Source organism: Furipterus horrens, unplaced genomic scaffold (genome assembly GCF_987537825.1).
Source record: "Furipterus horrens unplaced genomic scaffold, mFurHor1.1.pri manual_scaffold_10, whole genome shotgun sequence".
Lineage (NCBI taxonomy): Eukaryota > Metazoa > Chordata > Mammalia > Chiroptera > Furipteridae > Furipterus > Furipterus horrens.
This window is the reverse complement of record NW_028327180.1, coordinates 66,243,687-66,270,695: the sequence shown is the minus strand read 5'-3', so window position 1 is coordinate 66,270,695 and position 27,009 is coordinate 66,243,687. Positions and strand designations below refer to the sequence as shown.

Sequence of the window (27,009 nt, the reverse complement as noted above, 5' to 3'; positions counted from 1 at the left end):
AAAAAGCCTATAGAATCGCTTTTCAGTGACAATTCATAATCCATCGTCAGCCCGTCCTTTTCCTTTTTCTTCAAATATGAGTGATCAGTTAATGCTTAACACGAGTTTTTGAAGAAACACACGCAAATAGGTATCCAAGCCCAAGGCTTAAATCATTCAACAAAAGCTTTAAGAATACAGACTTACTGGGCAGGGTTTCAGAATGAAACCCTCAACAAAATGTTTGCTTACTACAAATCGGAAAATGAGTTTCATGTTCTATTAGGCATAAAGGGAGATTATTCTCAATCCTTTTTTCACACTTGACAGTTTAGTTGTATTAGAAAATATATGATTATTTCTAAAAAATTAAAATTGGTTTTATCATTGGTTTACTCCTTAACTGTGGGTTTGTGACCCACAGTTAAAGGCAATGATAGTTAGACAGTTGGTTTGACCCATCTTTTCCCCACTTACTGATGAGGCTTATAGTTGCTGGAGCAGTTTGTACAGGTGTTTTCATGGAAGAATTTACAGAGGCCCAGGCCTGTAGGTCAGACTGCAGCAGGAACAGGCCCCCTGATTGCTCCCTAAGGGGCTGAGAGCTGAGCTGAGGGCCATGGTGCTCAGTTACCCTCACACAGAGCCTCTTTGTAGAGGCAGCTTGAGCTGCAGATGCTCCACCATCCCTTTTGGCTTGCTGCAGGTAGCTGGTGTTACAGATATTCAGAATCTACCTGTTGATGCCGTTCTTTATTCCTAAGATCATAACGTTTTCTTTTACCTTCTACTTAACATCTAAATAGCGTCATGTAGCTCTCCCCATGAACACCATATTCCCTGGCCTGTACTGTTTTTTAGCTTCTGCTTGTCACTACTGGATTTTCAAAGGTGCTCACCCCGTGCCTGTACTGAACACAGACTCTTGCCCCAATTACACGTTGTTCTCCACGTGCTGTTAGGGAGGCAGAGGAGCTGGAGCCAGGCTGCGGGGACACTGGAAATTACATCTTGGCTTTGCACCCCCTTCTAAAATTATGTAATTAATTTCACTTACAAAAGAAAGTGGTTAGCTGGTTTGCACTTGCCAGGAGTCTTTATGTGATACTGTTTCTATCAGAAGAGAACTTTTTTTTAAAGTTAAGGACATTAGCACTGTCGATTTTTCAATTTTTCGTTTTATGACAGTGAACGTGAGTAATGAAGTTGAATCGCTGCGTGTAGAATTCAGTTTGATTTAAATCGTGTACATGTCTTCTTCAGGTTAACTAATTTTGTTGTCAAATGGTAATCTCCCAACTTGCTAAGTAGCAGAACTTAGATGGCATCTTACATGAAAGTGAAGCCTGCACAAAATTAAGAGCAACATTGTTCTGGGGGTTCTGGGCTTGAACCAGAGCCTGTCGTCCCCCTCCTTCCAGCCCACCACCTTATTTTGTCCCTCCCTGACCCACTCCATCCACACACTTCTGCCACTCCCCACCTCATCCCATCCCCAGAGGCGGGTTAAGGTCGGTTGAGACCTGGGGCGCAGAAGAAAATATTGAGCCCCTTAAAAAAAAGAGAGACAGGGAAAATAAAAATACATGTTAACCATATTTTATGCAGCATAGTAATGAAACCAAACTTGGTGTCATTAGAAAAAAGTATAAAGTTGGAGTTTTGTGGGGCCCTTCAGAAGTCGAGGTCCAAGGAGCGCACCCAGTGTGCCTGCCATTAAATCCGCCTCTGCCCACCCCTACCTATCTACGCCTCACCTCCACGCTGCCCCAGCAGTAGCCTCTTCAGAACCCCTAGTTCTCAATGCACTGTAGCCTGAAAACGGCTCCCTTGAGACCTGCTTCCTGTGAATTTGGTGTCCCCTAGGATGGTTTGTGTTTAATAAAAATAAATTAGGAAAAAAGTCCTTTTCACAGAGTACAGAAAATAGCAGCCCTATTCCCTGTCAGCACCTTGCTTCTCTGAACCTTAACTAATTTTGAAATATTTGATAACAACCCCTTTTAGCCCAGATTTCCAGCTATTTATATTGGATATCCAAATCGAAATCATTTTACTGTGTAATGTTGAGGCAGCTGCCTATAAGGCTAGCTCTCATTTTAGCCTCACGTCCTTTCCTCTGGTTTATTAATACTGTGTTCATTTGAAAACTTCCGCAGTTTTAAATTATAAGCATGGTTTTTTTTTAAAAAAAAAAAAAAGCCAGAATTTGTTAAAATTAAAGCTTTTCAAGAAGTTGGAGGTATAGCTGTTTTAGAGATATTCTTTGTATAATTGTATATCAGTGAATATAATGGAGAGTTCTCAGAGCAGAGAATTCTTTGATATCTCAGAATACCCACCCGCCAGGGCATTAGACTATTAGCATCAGATATTTTAAAAACTATCAGTGACATTCTGAATTTTTGCAACTATTTGCATACATTAGTTTTTTTTCCAATTTTTTTTAATTCTGGTAAAATACACATAAGATAAAATTTATCATCTTGACCATTTTTAAGTGTACAGTTGGGAGGTGTTAGATGCATTTCTAATATTGTCCAACCGTTACAACCATCCATCTCCATGATCCTTTTCATCTTGTAAAACTGCAACTCTAGTGTCATTGAACTATAACTCCCAATTCCACGCCCCTCCCTCCTCCCAGCCCCTGGCAAGCACCACTTTACTTTCTGTCTCTGTGACTTTGACTACTGTAAGTGCTTCATATCAGAGGAATCATACACTATTTGTGCATTTTTGCGACTGGCTTCTTTCACTCAGCTTAATGTCTTCAAGGTTCATCCATATTATAGCATACGTTAGAATTTTCTTCCTTTTAAAAGTAAATAGTGTTCCATTGTATGGATATAACACATTTTGCTTATCCATTCATCCACTGATAGACATTTGGATTGCTTCCACATTATTCCATTATTTGTGAATAATGCTATTGTGAACATGGCTGTACAATTATCTTTTGGAAACCCTGCTTTCAATTCTTCTTCTGGGATATTGTGGATTACTAGGTCATATGGTAATTCTATTTTTAATTTTTTGAAGAAATGCCATACTGTTTTCTACAGTGGCAGCACCATTTTACATTCCCACTAGCAATGTACAAGAGTTCCAGTTTCTCTCTACCTTCACTTTTTATTTTGTTTTTTTGGGTGATAGCCATCCTACCAGGTATGAGGTGATATATACATTGATTTTGAAGTAAGTCATTTCCTAATCATGTCAGTTGATTTTTAAAATATTTTTGTAATTATATTTTAGTGATTATGCTATTACAGTTGTCCTGATTTTTCCCCCTTTGACCCCTCCACCCGGCACCCCCCACTCCCTTAGGCAGTCACCCCCCCTACCATTGTTCATGTCCATGGGTCATGCATATAAGTTCCTTGGCTACCCCATTTCCTACACTGTACTTTCATCTCCATGACCATTCTGTAACTACCTATTTGTACTTCTTAATCCCTTCACCTCTTCACTAATTCTTCCATACCCCCCTTTCATCTGGAAACCATCAAAACATTCTCTGTATCCATTCTTCTGTCTCTGTTCTTGTTGAGTTTGTTTTTTAGATTCAGTTGTTGATAGATATGTATTTTTGCCATTTTATTGTTCATAGTTTTGATCTTCTTTTTCTTCAATAAGTCCCTTTAATATTTGATATAATAATGGTTGGGCTATGATGAACTCCTTTATCTTTTTCTTGTCTGGGAAGCACTTTATCTGCCCTTTCATTCTAAATGATATCTTTGCTCGGTAGAGCAATCCTGGCTGTAGGTTCCAGCCTTTCATGACTTTGAATATTTCTTGCCAACTCCTTCTAGCCTGCAAAGTTTCTTTTGAGAAATCAGCTGACAATCTTATGGTAACTCCCCTGTAGGTAAATAACTGCTTTTTACTTGCTGCTTTTAAGATCCTCTCCTTATCTTTAACCTTTGGCATTTTAATTATGATGTGTCTTGGTGTGGGCTTCTTTGTATCCTTCTTGTTTGGGACTCTGTGCTTCCTGTGCTTGCATGCCTATTTCCTTCACCGAATTAGGGAAGTTTCTTTCATTATTTTTTTCAAATAGATTTCCAATTTCTTGCTCATTCTCTTCTTCTTTTGGCACCCGTATGATGCAAATGTTGGACCTCTTGAAGATGTCCCAGAGGCTGCTCATACTATTCTCATTTTTTGAGATTCTTTTTTCTACTTGTTGTCCTGATTGGTTTTTTTTTTCCTTCCTTATGTTCCAAATCATTGATTTGATTCTCGGTTCTCCCACTCTAATGTTGTTCCTCTGTAAATTGTTCTTTATTTCAATTAGTGTATCTTTTGTCTGACTGGATCTTTTTTATGCTGCGGAGGTCCTCACCAAGTTTCTTGAGCATCCTTATAACCAGTGTTTTGAACTCTACATCTGATAGATTGCTTATCTTCATTTTGTTTAACTCTTTCTGGAGTTTTGATCTGTTCTTTCATTTGGGCCATATTCTTTGTCTCCTCATTTTGGCAGCTTCCTTGTGTTTGTTTCTATGTATTAGGTAGAGCTGTTTTGACTCCATATCATGGTAACATGGCCCAATGTAACAGGTGTCCTGTAAGGTCCAGTGGCACAGCCTCCCCTATCACCCAACCTGAGTACTCAAGGTGCGCCCTTTCTGTGGTCTAAGTATACTCTCCTCTTATAGTTGAGCCTTGGTTGATGTTGGCAGATCAATGGGAAGGGTTTACCCAGGCCCATCAGCTTCAAGGGTTGACTGACCACTTACCACCAACATCCACCTTCTGTGTAGGATCAACTGTGTGGGGTCAGGGTGGTGGTACTCTGACATCCACTGTAGCTGTCCACTGGGTGCACTGGCCCTGGGGTTTCCTGAGTGGTTCAAGCCAATGTTAGCCCCCACCTGTGTTTTGCCCTGGGACACCCTGCCTGAGCTATAAAGCAATCAGAGGTGGCTACCACTTGTGGCGGGCTTGGAGATTACCAGGAGAAGCCAAGCTGTGAATCTAGATTGGCTGTTGCTAGTGATGGGCCTGGCACTCACTGAGGACAGCTGTTGCTTGTTTGAGAGGATTTAGGAGGTTGTGTAGCATGAGCCAACACCAGCTATTTATATGGAAAAGCAGCTTGGGTGGGCCTGTAAGTTGGGTGGAGCAGAGTCTCTAGGGATCTCCAAGGTGGGTGAAACAGTGTTAGCCAGATAGATGGAGTCTCATACGGCACCAGCTTGCCAGCTCTGTTACCTGGTGGGGGAGGGTTTATAAAAGGGAAAATGGCCTCTGCTCACCTTGATGCCAGACCCTTCAGTTTCTCCCAGCATGTCACTGGGTGCCTTTCAAGCTGCTACCCTGGTGCTGGAGCTCAGAGGGAGTGAGTCTGAGTAGGTGAGTCGGTGCGTGGATTCTTTAAGAGGAACCGCTTGGCACTCCAGTAGTTTCTTTCACCAACTCAATCCCTGCTGGTCTTTGCAGCCAAAAGTTGTGGGGACTTATCTTCCGGGTACTAGAACCCTGGGCTTGGGGGCCTGGTGTGGGGCTGGGATCCCTCTCTCCTAAGATATCCCTCCCGATTTTTTATCCACCACATGTGAGTGAGGGACCAGCCCGTTCTGTGTCTGCGCCCCTCCTACCAGTCTGGATGGATGTAGTTTCTTTAATTCTGTTATTGTCAAGCTTTTGTTCAGTTCGATTTCTGACATTTCTGAGTGATGGTTGGTCTATATTTTAGTTGTAATTTTGATGTTGTGCAAAGAGGTGAGCCATGTCACCTGTGCCACCATGTTGACTGGAAGTCTATTAATTCTCTGTTGATTTTATTAACACTTCTATGACAGCTGCAGCTGATGCATGACCTCTCTCTCTTGTTCTGACATTTATAAACCGCATTCCAGTTCTTTCTACTTCTCAGATCCCTCCTTCTCTGTCTCATGCCTAGACTGCAGCTCTGTCCTACACACTAATACTTATATATCCAGTGTCCAAAGACTACTTGGTGTCTCAGAACCATTTCAAATTTTACATGAATACTTGATCTTCTCACCTCCAAAGAATGAATCTTTCTGTTCCTCTTCCAGTTTTCTGCTCAAATAGAAACCTAGAACCATTACCATCTCTCTTTCTTTACCACTTAACCATAGCTTTATTCTTGAGATTGCCTCTGCCTAAAAAGCCCTTTTCCACCCATCTTTCCTCCTTTGCTGGCTAACTCTTACTCATTCCTGAACGTTCATGGATGTGGGAGGACTGCCCTGACAGCCCCTCCTGCTCCCTGCCGTAACCAGGTTAGGTGCCTTCATCCTGTGCAGAGCAGGCTGTCTGTGACTACCCAGTGTGTCTGCTCTGCTGGCTGCGAATGGGCGCTCCCTGAGGGCAGGGGCACTCAGGTTTCCTCTCTGTGCCCTCAGTGCCCAGCACAGAGTGAGCAACCTGTTCACTTCTGTTGACTGGCTAAATGAAGGAGCAGGAAGGCAAAGAAGGCAGCTTTCAGACATGTCAAGTAGACTGAAATGTTATTCACATGATTTTGACTTTTCAATAGACACAGTGTTTTTATATATCAATATATCCCCATATGCTTGTTTATTTTGCTCATGTATGCTATAAATGCTGTGTTGTATTCCCAGTAAAGATGTATTCTGCATTTGGTTTTTAGGTTAAAGCCATTCACATCCATTCTGACATGTTCTCAGTTCAAAATGGCTTGCTGACACCAACACTAAAGGCTAAGAGACCGGAGCTGAGAGAGTACTTCAAAAAACAAATAGAAGAGCTTTACTCAATCTCCATGTGAAGTTCAAGGGAAGTTCTTCTCAGTACAATGGACTATGTAGCAATATTAAAGTTATTCTTGAAAATAATGAGTCAGAGTGATGCAGCCGAAAGTGAATAAGCACGTGACCTTATGCCTGAGCCTTTTCTTGTCCCAAGAGGTCTTTAACAATATTTTCTCTACCATCACTGAGTACACTTTATTTTTATTAAAATGATATTGTAGCAAGCTGCTAAAAATATTGCAAATGGCAATGTAAAAATCAAGACTTCTCAAGAACTGTGTACCACTAAAAGAAATACATTCTCAATGTTCTCAGCACTCCTATTAAACAAAGGAAAAACATAACTGATGTATTGTACTTAATTACTTGTGGAATAATAACCAGAGAGAGCAAATATCTAGGCAATGTGGACTACCTCATTCAATAACTGATTGTCAAAATCATAATTAAATCAAACTTAAAAGTTAAAACTGGGTATACAGACTCATGCTAAACAAAACATGATAACTCACATTCTACATAACTTCAGATTCTTCAAACACGACAGTCCTTGTTGATGTGAAAAAAGTTTTCTAATTTTTACTTTTTTTTTCATGAAAATGCAAACTCAGATATTCTTAAAACAGATGTCATATTTATATAACATGTTATAAAAATCTTTCTCATAAGCTTATTAAAATATTCAGTAACTACCTAGAAAAAAGGTAATGTGTAACTACTTCAAGAATAATGTTTATATTCTTGGACTTCCTACTACATGAATTCTAAAAGCTGTTGACTCTACAATGAATGGGCCTTTGGGGAAGACTTGGGAAATGAAACCCAGAATTACTTCTCAGGGTGGGCAGCAATTAAAGTACTTATGTTCCTTGCTGGGTTCTTCCAGTCTTCCATTCTCAATAGGTCTGTGCCAGGCCTGGGAAACCGGAAATGGCTATAATTCTGAACAATTTTACTTTCTTTCAGCAAGACTATCATAGCACGATGTAGGAAGGAAGGAATGTTATTTTCAAATAAAGTAATTTTTCCACAACAATTTCAAAGACTATCTCCTCGGGGCATAATTCCATTCATAAAATCTTTAAATGCTTCTAAGCACAACCACAAAAACCTCTCTTATATTATGTATTTAGACATTTCTTGTACCTGGGTGTCAACAGTTTCCTGTAATTAAAGCCCAACATGAACAGCAATTAAGGTCCAAGCCACAGACTGTCCACCTGCAAAAGGAAACGTCCATAGGGAAGTGTTTTATTTAGAAACTGGGCTATGAAAATAGAGATGGAGTCAATGTCCACGAACCAGAAGCCCCTTACCCCTGGAGCAAATCCAGCCTGAGTTAAAAGCTGCATAATCACATAGGCCTTCCAGATGAATATGCATCAGTGATTATACACTTACAGGTTAGTCTTGGTGAAAGTGAACCACGGCTGCATTGGATGTATTTATCTGGTTTTTTTATATATATTCCTTTGACATAGTCTCTTTGCAGACCCACTACTTGCCTTGCACTGACAAATTTGACTTTTTGTAAATGAGCTAGTTCTATGCACATTAATTTTAAAGGCATTTCTGAATAAACAAATACTAGAAAATACCTAAGGCCACATCTCTATAGCATTAATCTTTTTTAATAGTTAATACATATTTGACTAATTATAAGGGAAAATCATTACCTGAATTGGATATTTGTATTATTTTAAAGGCAAATAACTTGACATCTTGAAGAAAATGAAGCTTTGGAAACAAAGCTGGCTTTGTTACTGAAAGGATTTTAACAATGCCATATAAACAAATGATTTAAAATGTATTTTGATTCTATTTATACCTCATAGAGGTTAGATATGGTTGATGATGGACAACTTAAGATTTCTTTTTCTTATTTTAAAGATCTTACGTTTCTCCCAGCCTTCTTGATCTGTGTGAAATCATCACACGTGGGCCAATGAACTAGCTACTGCTGATGTGCTGAGAAAAGTGAACGGTGGGCCCTTAATATATTGCATGCACTTTTATCTATTCCTCTGATTAACTTCAATGTTCTTTTTTTTAATAAAGGAGAAATGAAACTATGTATTAATGGAAAAATCCTTCTTGCTTCAGATTTCCCAACTTTATTTAGGGAGAAAAAGGTTTTATTTGTTTTTAACCAATGTAGAAAAAGGCTATGTACTTAAGACATTCACCTTCATAGTGGAGGTCAGATCCAATTTAAGTCTAGAGGTATAACCAAGATCAATTCCTTAAGCATAAACATGTCCTTAAACATTTGGCCTTATACCTGTTTCTCATTCAAATGTGTTAGTAATTCCCACATTTTACAAACTAATCTTGTGTATATTATAAAACAGGATATACACCAATTTTTTTTTCCTTTTGCTCTGTTATACTGTGATTCCTCCCAGGTGAGAGAGGAAACTGACCAGGTGTGGTGTGTATGCCTAATTACAACTATTAGGAACTCACAAACTCAGGGGTCCAAGGACTGGACATACCATGTCTTCCTCACATGAGCAAGTCAACCTTTCATTCCTAATTTAGGTAAAACTGCAAGAATGAGAAAATAATGCTATTTTTATAGTCAGGTGATATTTTAGGTCCTTGAAGTTGGCACTGAACTTGATTGTACCCACTGAAGAACCAATAATCTTATTTTCTGCATAAATACTATAAATTATTCTTTATTTTCCAGATGTATAAAGCACAAATGTGATCTAGTTATTCAGAATACAAAACACTACGGAATGAATGTAAAGAATGAAAAAATGTATTTTTGCATGAAAACAGACTACTAATAAACTTTCTTAATTATCTCAGGAAAAAAGAATGAATAATGATATATAAAATTGATAAACTACATGTTGTGCTACGTTGCTGCATTTTCTTGCCTGTTTTTATTTTAAGGAAGCATATACAGGAAACGACAAAATGATCCTGATGGTCTGAATTTACTCTCAAGTGTGCTTGCTGCAGAGGCCTTTCTGTGAATCTACAATGAACTGCAGGAAGAATGGGATTAGCATACAAGTGAGGACAAAGCCCCAGATGAGAAACTTCAGTTACAATACATGAATGGTTGTCACCCAGAGGATACAGATAAATATCTACAATACAAGCATTTCTAAACCTGATCCCAAGCTAAAAGGTTTCATGAGGTGACAGTGGCTTTTAAACACTCATTTGACCGGTTATTTTAATTTTTCTTGTTAAATCTTTGCAACAAGTGCATGGGGGAAAAAACTGATATTTTTTGAAGAATTGCTTATTCTACTTTTAATCTTTTAAAGGAGATTAAAATATTACTTTTTAAATATGCATTAAAGTATCTTAACTATATTTTAGTTGCTTTGTTATAATAGCATGCATATCAAATATAAAATGCACTTATGAAAACTTGTAAAAGGTAAAGATCTTTTTGTTTCTCAAAGTTGCTTATACAGTAATTACTATTTTATATATTTATAACACATAATCCCATGATGTTAGTATATTTGGTAACCATCAATCATAGTGCTTATGGAAAAACCAAGCCATGTCACTAGTCTGCATACTCTACATCCTCTGTAAGGAGATGATTTAAATCATTTTTATACTTTTAAAAGAACAAATATGGTTCACTCCCAGGTTTCCACACCAAAAAAAATAAATAAATAAAAATAAAAGAACAGCCCTGGTTGGGTGGTTCAGTTGTTTGGAGCATTGTCCTGTGCACCCAAAGGCACTGGCTCAATTCCTGGTCAGGGCGTATACCCAGGTTTTGGGTTTGGTCCCTGGTCAAGGTGTATACGGGAGGCAATCAAATGATGTTTCTCTCTTATGTCAATGTTTCTCTCTCCCTCTCTCCCTAAAATTAATAAATATATCCCTGGGTGAGAAGAAAAAACAAACAAACAAGTAACTATATTCAAATTTTCCATCATGATGACCTGTAAACAGCATTTCCATAATGTCCTTTACCTACAAACAAGTTAACAGGTACACTTTCTTAAAATGGTACATTCCGTCATGTCTAAATTATGCAGATTCTGCCTTTTCTATATTTGCTAGCCTCCACTCCTTTTTATTCTCACAGCTTTTAGTGTAATTGGCTTCACTCTCATCCTTTTTCTGGTTATAGTGCTTTTCTTTTTAATCTTCAACCAAGGATACATTGATTTTAGAGAGGAAGGGGGAGAGAGAAAACATCAATCAGTTGCCTCCCATTCATGCACCAGGGATTAACCCCCCAACCCAAGTATGTGCCCTGACTAGGAACTGAACCCACAAACTTGGTGTACAGGGCAATGCTCCAACCAACGGAGCCATCTGGCCAAGGCTATTATGGTGCTTTCTTAATTAATCTTCTGTTTCCACCCCAGCTTCCTCAAATTTCACCATCCTCATTTCAGTCACGGTGACCTTTCTAAATTGAAAATCTGGTCACACCACTCTCCTGCTTAATATTCCTTCAAAGACTTCCCATAGTTTCCTGGATAAAGTTCAGCCTCCCTTCTTCAGCATAGAAGGCCCAGTATCTCTTCTGTCCTTTGCCCATGGAGCCTTGGCTCCAATCATACCACCTATTTTTTTGTAGTGTCCTATAAGCATCGTGTTTTTCTGTGCCTCCATGTGGCACATACAGTCCCCTTTTTGTACAATGCCCTTTCTTTAATCCTCTAACTCCTACCATTTATCTTTTAAAACTCAGCTCAAGTATTCTTTTCTCTGAGAAGCTTCCCACATGATTGACTGGCTCATTATCCCTTTGCCTCACTTCCACTCAGACTGTGAGTTGCTTGAGGCTGTAGCCCCAGTGCAGAAGGTCTGGCCAGTAGTGATGCTCAAGAAAAGTCTACAGAATGGAAATCCCCTTGCCTTTTTCTTTTCTTCATATGTTGCATAGTATCAAGGCTGCCATGCCTGAAGGTACGTTTCATCTATCACTGACTTTTTCCATTCTTGACAGCTAAGCATAAATAAACTGGTTTTCAGTTGGACCCTAAATGCTGTGGATGGTACCCCAATCGAAGCGGCTCAGGGGGTCACTCCAAAACAAAAAACAAATGAAACAGTATTCATAAAGATTTCCTCTGGGCTCCAGAGAATCCTAAACCCCTGAACTGGCTGTTTTGCCAAAAAGCTTTCTTCAGAAATCTCGTCAAAATTTGGAATTTGTTTTCCCATGGAAGTTAGCATCTCCATGACTGTCCCAAGCCCAATCAAACCTGTCTCATGACTGAAATGAAACACTGATAGAAGACTTCTGGGTCTAGATATGGGAACAGTACCACAGGGAAATGGAGGAAGTTCAATTAAACACTCATGACTGAATGCTTGTGCTGGTGTTTCTGTATTTGCGGGTCGAGTGCGGAGACAGTGAGAGATAACTGAGCTGAGATGTCTCTGCCCTACCTCACCCTTTCGTAGGGGACTCATTTCCTTCCCCTTTTACAGGCTGGTTTTAGGTGAAGTTTTAAACAGACCAAGTCTATCTATTGTCCCTTCCCCTTCCCTTGCTACCAAGGACTTCAAGCTCCTCTCCTTGCTCCCTCATTCCTTTCCCAGCTGTGTGTAAGGAGGAATGGGAGCATGATGGGAACATTCACCAAGTGTCAGGAGATCCATGCCTCCTAGGCCAACCATCTGTCAAAATGAGCCTCCCCAGGCTGTGGTTTTTCCAGATGCATAATGAGGGGGCATCTAGGTCATCTCTAAGGACTTTTTTGGCTCAAGAGATCATACCAAAGGTTATTTCCAGCTTTGAAATCCTATCCATGAACTTCCTTAAATCTTGCTTGATAGTACTTCATTGAATAATTCTGTATAGTCAGACAGAGTTCTAGGGAGTAGAGCCACCAAAGGGCAGGTAAGCCTTTGCTTTAAGCTGTTTCCTTCTTTCAATGTTTCTTCCATTTGTAGGCCTAGGGCATCCCAGGGACCCAGACCTCCCAAAGGTCATTTCAGAAAAGGAGTGAGGGGAGCCTAGAGACTTGGCTTATAAACTCAAGATTGACTGTCAGCATATTATGGATGTGACTAAAGAAAAGATACTGAAATATGATTATTTGCACTTTTATTGATTTATACTACAACGAAACTGTGAGATCCTTGACTGAAGGATCATTTCTAATTTACTTCTATCCTCAGGACCTACCACTATGCCTAACAAAGAATAAGATGCTGAGTAAGCATTGATTCAGTGACTCAAAGCACTGTATCTAGTCAGGTAAGAATGATGACCCACTGTTCTTTACCAAGTTAAGTTTTAATGGATTAATTACATATGACATCAATTACCATAAATGACTATGAGCAGAGTTGAAATATAAAAATATAGTGGCTATCTATGTATTTATAGTCAAACACAATATTGGAGCATCACAGAAAAGTTTGAGTTTTTGTAATTTCATATCTACAAATGCCATTTTTAATCTTGTGAAATGTCATTTTTAAAGATGGTTATTATGTGCACAATATGCGTATCAGATGCAGTCAGATGGTTCAGCATGGGTTTGTGGAGAGAATGAGGTCCTTCCTATGTTTATCCAATTGAACGATCAAAAGAGCTAGCCTGGGGGCACTGGGCCGGGTGCCCCTGTGGAATTCTCTACCTTGACACGAGGTTGCACAGATGCCAAGGAGGTAGCTTCTGGGCACGGGCTAAGGGATTCTGCTTGTCCTTGAAAAGAAACTTTTGGAACGCAAGATTTTAAAATGCTTGGAAAGTCTCAAGTACCATAGCCCCCCAGTTGGCAGGAGTTGTTTGTTCAAGAGAACACCCTTTCGCTTTAATGTGCTTTCGTTTCTCTCTGACCTTCCTGCACTGAGTCAATCTAAAACTCCATTACCAGGGCGTTAGTGCCGTGTTGGTAAGGAGAACAGCCGAGGCGCGTCTGTAGCCTATGGCACAAACTCCTGCTGGAGGAAAAAGGCTTCTTCCCGTAGGCTTCCGGTCAGCATGAAGCTAGGAAGCCTACTCCAGGGGCCCAGAGCCACGCGGGCCACCGTCAAATACCCTGGTGCCAGACAGCCGGAGGGGGCGGCCGCCATCTCCGTCTTCCCAGAAGCCTCAGCGCGGCTCAGCCCAGGTGAAAAGACGGGAGCAAGGCAGGCGGCTGCAGCCCAGCGCTCCCTCAGACGTTAGCTCAGCTCCCCAGGAAGGCGACGAAACAGGCAGTTGACAGCAAGAGGCTCTAGGGGCCTGGGGTGGGTGGCAATGTGGCCGCTCCGGGTCTATACCCGCAAGAAGAGGGCAAGCCAGAGGCTCAACCTGACCCCGACGCCAGACCTCGGCGCGTCCGCACAGGCAGAGGCGCACTGTGAGCGCTGCGGGGCTGGCCTACCTGCGGTGGGGGAGGGGTGTGGGTGAGGTGAGGAAGGGGTGCGTGGCGTGGCGTGGCTGGGCCTCGGCCCCAGGGATCCCTGAAGCCAGAGCCCTGGCCTCCGAGGTGTTGCCCTGAAATGTGCCGCCCTCGTGCAGGCCTGAAAGGAAATGGCAAAGCGGACGGTTTGCGAAAGATTGCGGAGAGAGCAGAGCAAGCAGAGCGGACGGGGCAGGGCCGCGGCGGCTCCAGACCGCCCAGGTGCGTAGCCTATAGTGAGGAACAGCCCTGCACCTCCCGCTTTCCCCCCAAACCCTAAGCCCGCAAGTTCTTACAGCGAATAGCCTCTCATTCTAAGAGTCAACGAGGACAAATAAATAGGAACTCAGATTTCGCTCTTCTCAGAATGTAGACCCCGATATTTGACTTTAGAAAGAAATTATTTTTTGAAAGGAAATTTTGCCAACTTACCTAAAAGGAAGTGAGACAAAGCATCCAGAAAAGCATTCGTAGCATCAATTGGGTGTTGGTACAATTCACCCACGCTGCTCCTTGTTTCTTCCTGTCATCCCCAATACAGCCTTTCAGATTCTGAACAGTGTGAACAGTGAACAGAGATGTAGAGAACGAAGTCCAGACAGTGCCAACTAATTGTGTTGTTTGCTCGTTAGCTCTCAGTTAGGAGTTGCAGGAGAGAAGAGCCTGCAAGGAAACAGCGCTAGTGAAGAAGAGACCCTGGATAAGAAGAGCGCACCATTGAGAGTATGTATGTTTCTCCTGTGATCCTTGGATACTCCTGGTGTACAGACCAGCGGTACCTATGTACTTCCAGATGAAAGTGTAATGTGGTATTTGTTGACTAGAGACTAAATAGCTTTCCACTGTTTTTATAAATATCAGTGCTGTGTCTGATTCTAGTAGATTCATAGCCATGCATTTTCGTTTCTTTTTTCCCTTGACAAAAATTTGAGAAAATTCTGACTGGCTGATTTTCTGTGCGACAGATATAAAACGATTCTAATGTTACTAACTTCTTATGTTTGGTAGTCCTTAAACATTTTAAAGCCATTTTCATGTTTTCCTATTTGACTTTCCATTAACAACTAGAAACAGAGAATTCATTACCATTAGAATATTAAATAACGACTTGATCTACCTTATTTAATATGGACTCTTTTCAATATTTTAAAGATGAATAGCAGCATTTTAGAGAAAGTCGAATTTTAAAAATTGTGACTCATCTGACATTAACATTAAAATTGATGTAATGTTCCAGTGTTTTAGTTTACATATTCCTCTATAACATGTTTTTTGAGGGAGGACAGTTTCAACAAAAAGCATTTTTTTTAAAGGCTTTTATCCTAGATTATAGCTATTAAGTGTTCCTGTAGGTGATTCAGACTACTCAAAAAAAGGTGCTTAAGCAGTTTCTTCTCATTTTTATATATTTCTTTACATTCTTTTTGTGCTTTCTTTTTCATTTTACAAATTATTATATATCTCTAATGTTAAATAGTCTTCAAAAATACGATTTTTAGTGTCTGCCTAATGCTTTGTCTTATAGATAGATGTGCTATAATTTGTATAACTATTTTGCTGTGATTGGAGGATTGAAACTGTTTCCAAGATTGTGCTGTTATGGATATCAGTTGGATATCTTACTGCAGAAGTTTTTTTGTGTTCCTTAAATTGTTATCCTGAGACATATACTTTGCAATCAGTCACAGGGTGGATCATGTTTAAATTTTTGATTCATGTTTGCAAATCAACACTAACCATCTTACCTGAAACCGAAAGAACATTATATATATTTGATAGATGAAAAGTAGGATATTCTTTCACTTTACATTTCTTTGAATGCCAGTGAAGTTAACACCTTCTCTCATTTCATTGGCCATTTGTGTTTCTTTTTTGTGAAATAAGTTTATACTGAAGATAGTTGTACTTTTAACACATATATAAAATAAATATTTTCACATTTGTTTGCCTTTAATTTTATTTTTGCTATTTTAGACTTATCTGTTAATCGTTTCTTTGGATCTATTTTGCTTTCATATTTAGAGGGAAAAAAGCCCTTCCTACCTAGAGAATCAGAAAAATATGTACCTTTTTCTTCTGGTTGCTGGGTTATCCCACAATAGTTGATTGACAATATTTTGCTGACTCCCTGATATGTCTACAATATTATTTTCTAATATTTATTTTCAGATTTAATATTAAATATCAGATTACATCTATGCTTATTAAGCTGAAATATTCTACTAATATACAAAGTTGACATTAGTTTTTCATTTTCAAAATGACCCAGTCATTGTAATATAATACCATATAAAAACATTCAGTCTCATAACTTTTGCTATCTTAATTCTTATCTCACATAGGAGTCACTGTCTGGTGACCTCCAGGTTGACAGTAGTTTATCAGCTGGTGAACTGGTATCAGGTAAGACTGTCAGATGTGAACTTCCTCAGTTTTCTTTCTTATGACCATACTAAGCATCCATTTGTGTGTCTGTCATCTGAAAGAGGTGTTTTTCTCCTACTCTAAGGTGAATCCTTCAGCTGGTGCTGTGGCCCTCATCCTCTAACAGACCAGTAAATTACACTTGTGATAAGCACTACAAAAATGAGATATATACTTTAGCGTAACTGAGTTTTAGTTGGAGAGATTATGGAGGGCTTCCATGAGGGAATAGCAATTTAATTGAGATCTGAAGAAGAGTAGAAATTAACAATGCCTAGAGATGAGTAAAGAGCAATCCAGGCAGAGGGAACAGCATGTGCAAAGACCCTTAACATGGGATTGAGCAGAATGTGTCCAGTGCAGTGCAAGAAGGTCAGTGTGGCTGCAGTACAGAGAAAGAGAAGGAAATGTGATAATAAGACAAGGTTGGACAGACAGAGGCCTTACAGGCCATGTCAGAGCTATTGATGTTTTTGGAGCAGCAGGAAGCCACTGAAGTCTTTTAAATAGAGATCAATATAATCACTTTAGGTACAGTAAGGAAAGAAGCAGATGTAAATAGACCAGTTAGGAGGCCATTGCAGTAGTTTAAAGGAGAAATAATGGCACTTTGTGCTAAGAGCTGACATTGGAAATGGAAAGAGGTGGGCATATCTGCTGGCTAGTTTAGGAAGAGAAAATGACAGAATTTGGCAAATGAAGAATGAAGGAGATGGAAGTATCAAAGATGATACCTGTTTCTGGCTTGGATAACTGGATATATAAGATGGTTGCATTCACTGAAAAAAAAAATCTTACTTCAGGGAAAGATCATAAATTTCATTTTTAATATATTAAGTTATGGGTGCCTTTAAGATAACTAGCACCATTGAATAGGTAATTGGGTATGGAGGGCTGCTGGTGAGTCACATACATATTGATATAATTGAAGTTATTTTTGGAAACAAGAAAGGGTATCTTCAGCACACCAGAAATACTGAAGAATTTCTAAAAGGAGATGAGATCAGATTAATGAAAGTGTCAAGCACTGCATTCTGCATTACATGGTCTGGCCTCCTCTCCTCATTCCTTTCTTATATAGAAAACACTGGCAGCTACCAGTACCTGCTGCCAGGATAAAACCCTGGGAACTACTCCCAAGCAAAGTGAACCAGATAAGGGGTTGGCTCCCAAGGATCAATGTTGGGGCTAGCATGAGAAGCAGAGGAGAGTCTGCAGTAACTCCAGATTGCTGCAATGATCGCTGAGGGAAAAAAAAATAAAGATAGATTATTCTCATTAATCCCAGGATAAGGATATGGTATGGCTCTCTGGAGTGTGGACACTAGCCAGACAGTTAGGACAGTGCCCCCATGTAACCTACAACACCCTGAAAACACAGGGGGACATCCCCGCCTAGCAAATAATTTCTCAGAATTTCTCATCACTCTTCTAAAATCGCTAGCAGTAGGCTACAGAATTTATAGTCACTTCCATACAGAGCTTATCAGTAGAAATCTGGACAAACAACCAGGAACAGCCAAACTTTTGAAGAGAGGCAACAAATGTAACAAATAGAAGGACTAACACCTGAATAAATAACAGAAAACTTTCAAGTAAACACCTCTTTAGAGACAAGAGGCCATTAATCCATAATAAAAAACTGTAGTCCCTGGAAACTAAATATATCAAATTTTTAAAAAGCGCAATAAATGAGCCTAATATTAAATGAAGTCAGCTGAAAATCAAATTAACAAGTTAGAAGATAGGGTAGAGGAATATTTCCTATAGTGCAAAAGGACATGGGAAGTGCTCAACAAATGCTTTTTTCCTCTTTCCTTTCTTTGCCTGCTTCACTTCTGTTCTTCAAAAATAAATTCAGGTGCCACCTCTTCTGGAAAGCCTCTCTTGGCTGCTCTTTTCTTTTCCTAGATGAATTACTCTATTCTGGTAGTTCTGTGGCACTCTTTGTCATAGGACTCAAAAGAGTAGTGTAATTGTTTTTGTTCCTCTTGGTTCTAAAGCCATTAAGAATAAGCTCTACCTTTTATCTTCCTATCCCATGCTTGGGACATAACATAGTTTCAAATGCTATTGAATGAGTTTTGTACTCTATTTAGAGAAAATAAACCATTTAACCTAACCAGTATTTTCTAAAATTGTAGTTTAAATATATGATAAATGTCCTTGGTTACCAGATTTATCAAGTTGATGTGTGGAAGGTATAAGGAAGTAGAAAAGAGACTGTCTAATTTACTAACTGATTGTATTTCTTAGATTTTATTTGTTGATTGATATTTGCAACTTGGAATGCTTTTTCTCAAAAATGTAAATGGTTAGGTTTTGAGCAACCCGCAGAATTCTGTTTAACATGTAATTGTTTTAATTCTATCTTGGAATCTAATAACTTTGAAATATGATGAAAATTAATTTAGGACTTGATATTTAATGTGGAAGATTGAACATACACATTTAATTCTCCCTGCTGAAAGCTTACTGAAATATCAATGAAGCCATAAAGAAGGTATGAAACCACAAGGTGGAGAAAAAGAGAGACCTCAGCTGACAATAATCAACAAGTTTGGAATCTGGGAGGCAGATGAATAAATTATAATTGGACTAATGGACAAAAAAAAAAAAATGCTGGGGGGATAAAGGTGCCTAGAGTAAGAACAAACCAAAAATTAAATTGACTTAGGCTGTAGATTTAGGAATTAGAGGCATCACATTATTTCTGAAGAAATGGGTGTAGTGTTGAAAAATGATCTTTGAAAATCTTTTTAAAGTAGCAGTTAGATGATTTGATCCCTTCTCCAACACTGTATGGCCAGGCACCTATTCTTTTTCCACTCTGGCAGTCCAGAGACATTGAAGCAGAGGGTCTGGACTCAGGGTTGCTAGACACTGCTCAGGGCAGGGGTGCTATATTGAAAACTCAGCCCTGACTGGTGTGGCTCAGAGGATTGAGCACTGGCCTACAAACTGAAAGGTCAAAAGTTCAATTTGGCATCAGGGCACATGCCTAGTTTGTGGGTTTGTTCCCTATTTGGGGGGCATGTGAGAGGCAACTGATCCATGTTCCTCTTGCACAGTGATGTTTCTGTCCCTCTCTTTCCCCCTCCCTTCCCCTTTCTCTAAAAATAAATAAATAAATAAAAATTTTTTAAAAAAGAGAGAAAAAGGAAACTCACCATGGAGATAGACAGAGGCAGGAAGGGAATTAGTAAAGTCTATATACTTGGTAGTAAATCCTCAGGACCCCTTGTCCTGCTCAGAAAAATACACCCAAACTATTATAATGGAGGATTTCTCTTTTGGAAACTTCTCTGCTCAGGAGAAGACCTATATTCTGGCGGTAATGACTTGGTCTCTGCCTAAATACCTTTCAGTCATATTCACTAAGTCCTAAACTCCACTCATGTATTCAGTTTCCAACTGCTATTTTAGTGCCTCATTCTTTAACATTCAAGAATTAATGTTCTTTAATGTTTAAAGAAACATTCAAAGAAGGCATTCAAAATAAAAAATATATACCAAATACAAAGAAATTTGAAGGCACAGATAATGCAAGGAAAAGAAAACTTTGAAAAGCTGTACCTTTATTATTGTCCTTAGGATGATGAAAAATGTCTGAAACAAGTGCAGGCTTGTATAAAAAGGAACATTCAGAGAACAAAAACCATTCTTTAAAAATATGAACTCAGCCCTGGCTTGTGTGGCTCAGTGGATTGAGTGCCAGCCTGTGAACCCAAAGGTCACCAGTTCAATTCCCAGTCGGGGCAGGGTAGGTTGCAGGCCAGGTCCCCAGTTGGGGGTGTGCAATAGGTAACTGCTCTATGTATCTCTCACACATCGATGTTTCTCTCCCTCCCTTCCCCTCTCTCTAAAAAATAAATAAATAAAATCTTTTTTAAAAAATCAGAAATATTCTATGAAGGATTAGATGATGAATTTAAGGAAATATTCTAAAAGTTAACAAAGTTAAAGAGAAAATAAAAGATAAAAACAGTGGCATTGGTGACACAATTCTATGAGTATACTAAAAACCACCAAATTGACACTTTAAAAGGTTGAGGTTTGTGGAATATGAATTTATTTCAATAAAAATGTTATTTTAAAAATAAAAATAATTGGAAGGTGAGTCCAGGGATTCTAACATCTTGAAAAATAGTTGTTTCAGACATTTTAAACAGAAAAGAAATTACTAAACACATAAAAATAGAAATTTTTCTAGAATTAAATATGGTCATGAGTGCATATGCTGAAAAAAACCACCAACTGCCCATCACAATGACTGAAGGAAGACCCACACCAAGGCACAGCATTATTTAATTTAAAAATTCTCAGGACAAAGAAATCAGTCTTCCAGAGGAAAAAAAATGCTGATTGCAAATAAGCTATCAAGAATATGAATAGCACTGAACTTCTCAAGAGCAACTCCAGAAGCTAGAATGTGGTAGAACAAATGCATTTATAATTCTAAAGAGAAACCCCTGGCTGGTGTAGCTCAATGGATTAAGTGCCAGCCTGTGAAACAAAGGATCACCAGTTCAATTCCTAGTCAGGGCACAAGCCTGGGTTATAGACTACGTCCCTGACCCATCCCTGGTTGGGGGCATGCAAGAGTCAACCACACATTGATGTTTCTTTCCCTCCCGTCCCCTCTCTAAAAATGAAATAAAATATTAAAAATAAATAAATAAAATTCTAAAGAGAACTAATTTTGCAGAGATTGGATGGGTCCCCACCCAAAATTTGGTTCAGCTTTCCAGACTGCTGATGCCATCCATATACCAAGAGGGAATGGAAGGGTCTATTATTCATATAATGAGGCTCTCTGGAGGAGAGGGCATCTCTCAAGCAGGGCTGAAAATGGCTTGAAAGATAAGGGAAGGAGACTGGGTTGAGGTTTTTATGTGGTTAGAGGATGAACCTGAAATGAGTTTTCCTACACATGGTTTTAACCTGCTGCCATTGTCAAAAGATGGAGCACAAGGGCTTTCTTAATCAGCTTGCCCAGTTGAGGGGTTTAGTCTGTCAAACATCAAAACATGGAATTAGGCTTTTTAATATATTAGTCTAGAATTTGGTACCCAGCCAAACAATCGCTTAAGTTTGAAGATAGAGTAAAGAAATTTTTAGACAGGTCTTTTATGCATCTTTTTTAAAGAAATAAAGGAGATACTCCAACAAAACCAGAGATCATGGATCTAGGAATCAAAGGTTCTAATACAGGAAATAGGTGAAAGAATTTCTTAGGACAATGGTAAAAGCAAATCCCAAGAAAAGACCTCTGCAGCATGTCTAGAGGACAACCAGTCCCAATTTGAGCAAGTGTATTGTGATCTCTAATTGCAATACTTCTTTTTTTAAAAAAGGGAAAAAAAGAAGGAAAGATAGAGGAGGAAAAGGAGAAAGGGAGTGAAGAATGGAAAGGAAGGAAAGAAATAGGAGCTGATAGAACCTTGGCCAGTGTTGCTCACTTGATCAGAGCACTGCACTGTATACCGAAAAGTCAAGTCATGGGTTTGATTCCCAGCTGGGGCATGTCCCAGTTTGGTCCCTGGTTGGGGCGCATACAGTGTTTCCCTTTCTTTCTTCCTACCTTCCCCTTTCTCTAAAATCAATAAGCATGTCCTTGGGTGAGGATTTAAAAAAAGGGGGGGGGGGATAAATAACCTGTTGTTTTTTAAGTATTAAGAGGAAATTTACACTTTTACAAGAAGGTTGGAATAAAACAGTGATAGGTACTTAGAAAACTAATTTAAAAATTAGCTGATCAACTCCAAGAAAAAACAAAAGCTTGTAGCAAAAAGATGATGAATAAAGCTCATAGTACGATACATGGCTCAGCTGTAAATATATTTGAGCAGTCATAACAGAGTTGTTGAATACATTTAATTAATAAATATAAAGGTTTCCTTAAAAGAAACAGTTAATAGAGTTAAAACTAGTTGTCTCTAGAGAGTAGGGAATTATGATGGGGAGGTATGAGACAAGAGATGGTATTTTTTGTTGTAAGCATTGTAGAATTATATGACTTTTTAAAACTGTATAGTATAATATAAATTAATTTTAAATGCATATACATTTCTAACTTGTGACACCATGAACAACCTCCAACTGATATAGTCATGAACATTTATTTTCTCTACCCAACAACCCAGATGGTAAGTGTGGGCTTTCCTAATTTGAGCTGAGTTCTGGGATTTGGTGGAAGGGATAGCTCTTTTGTGAGTGATATTCAGGAAATTTTGAGAGATGGAAGGCAAGAGAGATGTAACAAGTGAGTGGAAAAGATGAAGGTAGAGTGAAAGAGTAAAAAGTAGCAAGGATAGGGAGAGGACACTCTAGGGCACTTGGAGTAGGGGAAACAAAAGATACTCAGAAGAATAACCTACTCCTGACATCTGAGTAGGTGCAGAAGGATGGTAGATTGAGTCAATCAATTTAAGTGTTGCAGTAATGGCAGGAGGAAGTGGCCAGGTAGGAAACAATTGTCAGCTTTAAGTGGAGGGTTGGAGTGGAACAGAAAGGTGTGATGAGTTCAAAGTAGGTAGGACAGAGTTAGTTCTCTCAGGTAGGTGGTGGATAAGCAGAGATGAGCATATGTCAGATTCAGGAGGGCAGGGAGGGGATAATCAGTTTTCAGAGCAATGCTCCTCTTTCACTCCTTAATCCCCGACCCACCAGTTTCTATTAGTATTGATTCCTATTTTATCATGTTGGAATTGTTTAATAAGTTCTGACTGACTATAGCAGATTTTCCCTTTTCTTACTAAATCTTCTGGTTCTTAGCTTTTATTACTAACTTCTATCACAGTAATTTATTGGAAAATTCTTTATTCTAGTCCACTCTCACAAGGATAACTGGAATACTCTGAGTCTGGGAGGTTCTGTGTTAAAATATTTTATACATTTTCTTATTGAGATTTTTTTAAAATTATTATTGAATTTTCAGAATTCTTTAATTCTGGATTCCATTACATCTACAAATGATTTCTCTTAACCTGTGGCTTGTTTTTTCATCTTAACAGTCTCTTTTGAAGATAATTTTTTTTAATTTGAAAAAGTCCAATTTATCATTGCTATTGTTTTATGACTGTTATTTTAGTGTTATAGCAAAGAAGTCTAACCTACTATCAGGAGAATTTCTCCTCGTTTTTCTTTCCCCCAGGAAGTTTTGTAGTTTTAGGATGTATATTTAGGTCTATGATTCATTTAGAGTTAATTTTTTATATAATTGAAGGTATGAGTGCAGATTTTTTGTTTTGGTTTGGTTTTGCATGTGGATATCCAGTTGTTCTAGCTTAATTTTTATAAAAAAGAGTATTCTTTCTCTGCTGAATTGCCTTTGCATCTTGGTCAAAAATCAATTGTTCATATATGTGTGAGTCTATTTCTGGACTCCCTGTTCAGTTCCTTCATTCTATTTGTCTATGTTTATGTTCATTGTTTTTTAAATGGAATAACTAGAATTACCCTTTCTTCTCTTCAGCTAGTTAGTGGGTTACTTATATATAAAACTTGGATTTTTGAGTCAAGAATCATAACTGAACCAAAGTAGGGAAGGAATAAGTTATAAAACTTTGAAAAACAATGGAAAAGAATTATAGTGCATTTTCTCTATATCAAAAACAATTATTTTCTAAGATGAAATTAAAATGGTTTACCAGTAGTATGTTTTTTCACTTGCATGTGGAAGTAATTTTATATTCTTAATATATAACTGCATGTACATTTCTAAAAATTTGAGTTCTTAGGATTTTGAGTATGTTTACTATTGAAACATTTTACCTTCTTTGTTTATTTATTCTATAGGACTAAGTTCACAGAATATGTCTAGTTCTCTTCTGAGCTATTCAATCACAGACTCTTATACAGAATGCGAGAGTTTTGAAGAGAATTTAAGTAGCTTTCCATCACCTGAAGTCTTCAGAAGATCAGATTATTTAGGTGAGAAAATAATTTCAACCTAAAGTTTTTTCACTATAGAAATTGTTCCTTTGTCCACAAATTCTCCAATGAATAATGATCTTTTTGAGAAGATCATTACTTGTCTTCCTCACCAAAACCTCCTTTTCACACTTTGGATATGGAGCTAGTGATGTGACTTGATTTGGCAATAAGATATTAGTGAATAAAACATATGCTTAAATGGCTGGCCTTGTCCTCTTATACACTTTTGCCATCATAAGACGAATATATTGTAATTAGCTTCTGCCTCTTGTGTGGGACCCCAGAATAACAGGTATAGAGCAGAATAGTCCAGGCAGCCTGCATAGTGCAGAGGTGCTGCGCAGTTAATCAACAGGCTGCATGAACCAACCAGTAGACATGGGGATAATAAATGCTTTCATTCTATTCCACTGAGGTTTTGGGGTTATTTATTATACAGAAAAAGCCAACTTCTTCAGATACTGTATTAAACACAGAGGAGGGGAAATTGAAATGAAACTACATTCTAAGCTGTGGGACCTGCTTACTCAGTGCCTACCTCCATCCCAACCCAACAGCTCACTTCTCTGCTCAGTTTCTGAAATACTAGCAACCAGACATGAACCTTTCACACAGGAGAATGGGAGATACTTTGCTGAGAAATCTGAGCAGTCCTAAAGAAAATATCTAATGATAATGACCTCAGTAGCCCTTTGATGAGACTGACAAGAATACCCTACGGTGAAGCCAACTATGTGACAAGCTGAAAGATATTTTACTTAACCTTTTAGAGACCCCTCTTAAATATGAGCATAGAGCCAAGGATCACCAGACTTCTGAGGAAAGCTTCTAACATAAAACATAAAGATAAAAACAAAGCAAAATATGGGAGTGACATCAGAAAGGTGTTGAAATAGGAAGCCTTGGACCCTCCTTCCCTCATGGGCACACTAATTCAATAACAATACATGGACTAATTCCATTTGTGAGAAATCTAAAAACTAGTTGAGGGGCTTTCGAATCCCAGAAGAGCATGAAACCAACCACATCAAAGCCAGGAGGAAAATTCAAGACACCCTCTCACCATAAATCCTACCTCCAACATGGCACCATACAATTGGCAGGAAATCCACAGCTCCCAGCTTTTCCCTGGGGAGGGAAGGAAAGGACTGAACTATGCATCAAGCATTCCAAGTTTTATGGGAGCTACTCAAAGGATTGGATACTGTTTAGCCTGTTCCAGAGTTCTGATGGGACCTAACATACTCTAGAAGCTTGATGGGTGCATAGAACAAAGAAGCTTAGTCTAGCATGCAAGTATTCACTAAATTCCAGCTTTTCTCTGGGAAGGGAAAGAGTTGAGAGCTGCCCAAGGAAATGACTTCTGTCTCACCTATCTCAGAGCACTGATGGAACCTGGTATACTCTAGACACCTGGTGGCTGCTAAGAACAAAGATGGTAGTTTTGACTAGGAGGAAAGGTGGAGAGGATCCCAGAATTTCTGGTTGGGCTGATTGGTGAGAGAATTCTGTTTGAAGCTGGCCATAAAGACTGTGAGAGGTGGCTGTTTTTCTATGTGCAGCTATCAACACAAAGAATCAAAGAAAAATAAGAAACAAGGAAACATGGTCCAAGGAAAGAAATAAGATAAAGCTCCAGAAACTGATCATGATGAACTGAAGATACATAAATTACATGACAGAGAGGTTAAAATAATTGTTATAAAGATGTTCAATGAGCTCAGGAGATGAATACATGAAAGAAGTGAGAATTTCAAGAGGTGTATAGAAAACTTTTAAAAGAACCAAACAGAAATCTTAGGGCTAAGGAATATAATAAATGAACTGAAAAATTCAATAAAGGGATTCAACAGCAGACTAGATCAAGCAGAAGAAAGAACTGGTGAACTCAAAGAGTGAAGAAAGCTTAAGAGACTTAGAGGCATAAACAAATCAAAATATTTATTCCAGAGGAAGAAGAGAGAGCTTATGAGAATATGAGAGAGAGAAGTGTATCACAGAAACTGGCTAAAAACACCCCAAATCTGGGGAAGGAAATGTACATCCAGTCCCAGGAAGAACCTCAAATAAGCTGACCCAAAGAAATCTACACTGGGACACATAATTAAATTGTCAAAAGTCAGAGAATTTTGAAAGCAGAAAAAGAAACGTGACTTAATATTTACATGGAACCTCCATTAGACTTTCAATATATTTCTTGGCAGAAACCTTGTAGGCCAGAAGATAATGAAATGACAGAGTCAAAGTGCAGGAAGAAAATAACTGTCAACCAAGAATACTATAACTAGCAAAACTGTCCTTTAAAAAATGAAGTGATGAGGACCTTCCCAGAAAACAAAAGCTGAAAGGGTTAATCATTTCTTGACATGCCTGATAAGAAATGGTAATGGGAGATCTTCAAGTTGAAACAAAAGACTAAACAGCACATAAAAACATATGAAAGCATAAAACTTACTGGTAAGTATGTAAACAAATACAGAATACTTAATATTGTATCAGTGGCATAAAAATTACTTTTAATTCTAGTATAAAAGATAAAAGTATTTAAAATAACTGTCTATAAAAATATGTAAAAG

The 27,009-nt window shown here is 38.6% G+C and overlaps 2 protein-coding genes across 9 annotated transcripts in view; both read left to right on the top strand.

Moving 5' to 3' along the window:
* The window catches only part of ACSL6 (acyl-CoA synthetase long chain family member 6), a 54,306-nt gene extending 47,231 nt beyond the window's left edge, over nucleotides 1-7,075 (top strand). For all 8 annotated transcript variants that reach the window (XM_090288020.1, XM_090288016.1, XM_090288017.1 and 5 more), the window contains one exon: nucleotides 6,611-7,075. In XM_090288020.1, the coding sequence (XP_090144146.1) occupies nucleotides 6,611-6,748 (138 nt within the window). In that variant the 3' untranslated portion in view covers nucleotides 6,749-7,075. The remainder of the gene's footprint in view (nucleotides 1-6,610) is intronic.
* Nucleotides 7,076-13,926: 6,851 nt separating this feature from the next.
* Nucleotides 13,927-27,009, top strand: part of MEIKIN (meiotic kinetochore factor) — a 53,457-nt gene continuing 40,374 nt past the window's right edge. Inside the window, 6 exon segments of the mRNA XM_090290235.1 lie at nucleotides 13,927-14,024; nucleotides 14,127-14,143; nucleotides 14,200-14,293; nucleotides 14,704-14,794; nucleotides 16,414-16,474; nucleotides 24,296-24,430. Of these exon segments, the coding sequence (XP_090146361.1) occupies nucleotides 13,927-14,024; nucleotides 14,127-14,143; nucleotides 14,200-14,293; nucleotides 14,704-14,794; nucleotides 16,414-16,474; nucleotides 24,296-24,430 (496 nt within the window).